The sequence below is a fragment of the Oratosquilla oratoria genome, chromosome 1, assembly GCF_046742065.1.
Source record: "Oratosquilla oratoria isolate Oo_2021 chromosome 1, ASM4674206v1, whole genome shotgun sequence".
Classification (NCBI taxonomy): domain Eukaryota; kingdom Metazoa; phylum Arthropoda; class Malacostraca; order Stomatopoda; family Squillidae; genus Oratosquilla; species Oratosquilla oratoria.
The window spans coordinates 61,045,486-61,048,103 of record NC_134777.1 but is presented as its reverse complement, the minus strand read 5'-3'; the positions used below and the strand labels follow the sequence as shown (position 1 = coordinate 61,048,103).

Genomic DNA, 2,618 nt, shown 5'->3' with positions numbered 1-2,618 from the left:
GGAGATAATATCGCGGAGTCGCAAAGGCAGTAAAAAGGAAGGAAAAACTAGTAGAAGGTAAAAGTGACCACCATTCCTCTTAAAATAGAGTTTAGTCTCCAAGCATAAGAGAATGATGCGTGGCTCTGGTCCATAGGAGTATCATTCAACTCCTCCCCTTAACTATTTATTTCATAGGACTTATACAGGGGACGATGACAAGGACAGCCGTAGTAATTTGGCTGCATAAGTACCCATCTCGCGTACTGAGTAATATTTCATTTAGTTTGACATTTATGATGTGCGTTTCTTAGGAACCTCTTGATATATTAGATAGTTGTTTGATCAAATCAGTGCTTAACCACCAAGTGTGAATGATTCATTTGTTTAGTACAAGAGAACGATGATATAATATAATGCCACTGTTTTTTTTTTTTTTTTTTTTTTTTTTTTTTGAGCGGAGGGCGGGGATATCGTGCAGGTTACCATTACTTTCAGATTGCCAAAGGCCAATTACGAGATCCTATTAAATAAAATACGTTTCAACGCAAAGACATATGTTAAAAAAAATTATGCCAAACTTCTTGCATATTTCGACGATGGTGGGGTGGGAGGTGGAACGTTCCCTGACGTGCACCGAGAGAAACAACTCTGCCACATCTACAGTGACCTACCCTGACCTTGTTGACCTCGGAGTGAACGATAATGACGTCACTCAGGACGAAAGAATTTGTTGGACTAATGGAGATGACGAGTTTAGTTTAATTGGCTGATAAATGAATTGATAAATCTATAGTGAGTAAATGAATAAATAATTATGTTATTAAATTAATAAATTAATGTGTATGAAGTGATCAATAAGCATATATATAGATAGACAAAATGACACATAAATGAGTAGGTAGTTTATTAGATCAATTAAATTAATAAATGAATAAGTGTATGAAGTGATCAATAAGCATATATATAGATAGACAAAATGACACATAAATGAGTAGGTAATTTATTAGATCAATAAATAAATGAATACTTACATAGACAAATAAAATTAGATACATGCGAATAAACAGTAACTAGATAACAAAAAATAAGGGCAGAACTGTTTTCCTTTGTCGACTTTTCGCCGTGCGCCGTGCACGACACAATGCCATGGTCTCAAATAACCATGAGCGTCTATGGACGCTTTCACGCGTCATGACCACGACTTATTGTGGAAGCTTTCCATAGAAACACATGGTTATTTGAGAGCACGATGTCGTGTCGTGGACGGCACACGACAAAAAGTCGATACGTGTGAAAGGAGCCTAACTCGCCTTAACTCCTTTTTCTCCTGCCATTATTATTAAGGATTTTCTGATTAACCTCAGCAGACAGTTCCATCCTCAGAAGTAACCCACGGATGAATAAGAGAGTTTGATGGACTTAACTAAGGATGTAACCCCAGTAGATGACATTGAAGACGACGAAGACGGTCAGCATGAAGGACCTTGCGAAGAGAACCAGCTTCTGGGTCTGGGACTTTTCGGGGAGGACGGCCCCGAACAAAGGGTCCGGATTGGTCATTGGGTTGACCTTGACGGGGACCGAGGGGAAGAAGGCCTCTTCATTCACCTTGATGTCGATGATGGCGTGGAAGACGATGATGATGAAGATGATGGCGATGCAAAACAAGAGCCAGATGTCCACCATCTTGAAGTAAGAGGTTTTGGGCAGAGATGTTGATACCTAGGAGGACAGGCAAGATAAGCATGTTATTTTTCATATAAAGGAATTTTAGTTGAGTAGTGCAATATATATATATATATATATATATATATATATATATATATATATATATATATATATATATATATATATATATATATAATCCATCCCAGCGGAAATATATGCTTTTGGCGGATCAAAACTTACAGAGACCCTCACAAGTCTGTTTAGCCTCATGTGGTCTCAAGAAAAGCTACAACAGGAATTAAAAGACGTCCATCTTTACAAGCAAAGGGAACAAGTACGCATTTGACAACCACCGTGGTATCTCTTTCCTCTCCATCGCAGGGAAGATTCTGGCTCGTATCATGCTTAACCGTCTAAATGCACATTTGGAATGCGACCTGCTCCCTGAGAGCCAGTGTGGATTTCGCGCGGGGACGCGGCACAGTGGACATGATCTTCGCAGCCCGACAACTCCAAGAGAAGTGCCAGGAGCAGAACGTTGGCTTGTACACCACCTTCGTGGACCTGACTAAAGCATTCGACACGATTCACCGAGAGGGCATGTGGAAGATCATGGCCAAGTTCGGATGCCCTGTCAAATTCATCTCGATGGTCCAGCAGTTCCACGACGGCATGTATGCACGAGTGCAAAATGACGGAGAGTACTCCCAACCTTTCCCCGTTGGGAATGGAGTGAAGCAGGGCTGCGTGCTTGCTCCCACCCTGTTCAGCATGATGTTCACCGCAATGCTAACCTTCCGAGAGGGCGATATTGGTGTCCCTTTCCGATACCGCAAAGACGGCAAACTCCTCAACCATCAGAGGCTGCAGGCAAAGACCAAAGTGCATGAAGCCATAGCCCGTGACTTCCTATTTGCTGATGACTGCGCGCTGAATGCCAGTACACAAGCTGACATGCAGAGAAGTAT

The 2,618-nt window shown here is 41.4% G+C and overlaps 1 protein-coding gene across 1 annotated transcript in view; it reads right to left on the bottom strand.

Moving 5' to 3' along the window:
* Nucleotides 1-1,401: 1,401 nt before the first annotated feature.
* The window catches only part of LOC143028315 (uncharacterized), a 10,766-nt gene continuing 9,549 nt past the window's right edge, over nt 1,402-2,618 (bottom strand). Inside the window, exon 8 of the mRNA XM_076190222.1 lies at nt 1,402-1,704. Within this exon, the coding sequence (XP_076046337.1) occupies nt 1,402-1,704 (303 nt within the window). The remainder of the gene's footprint in view (nt 1,705-2,618) is intronic.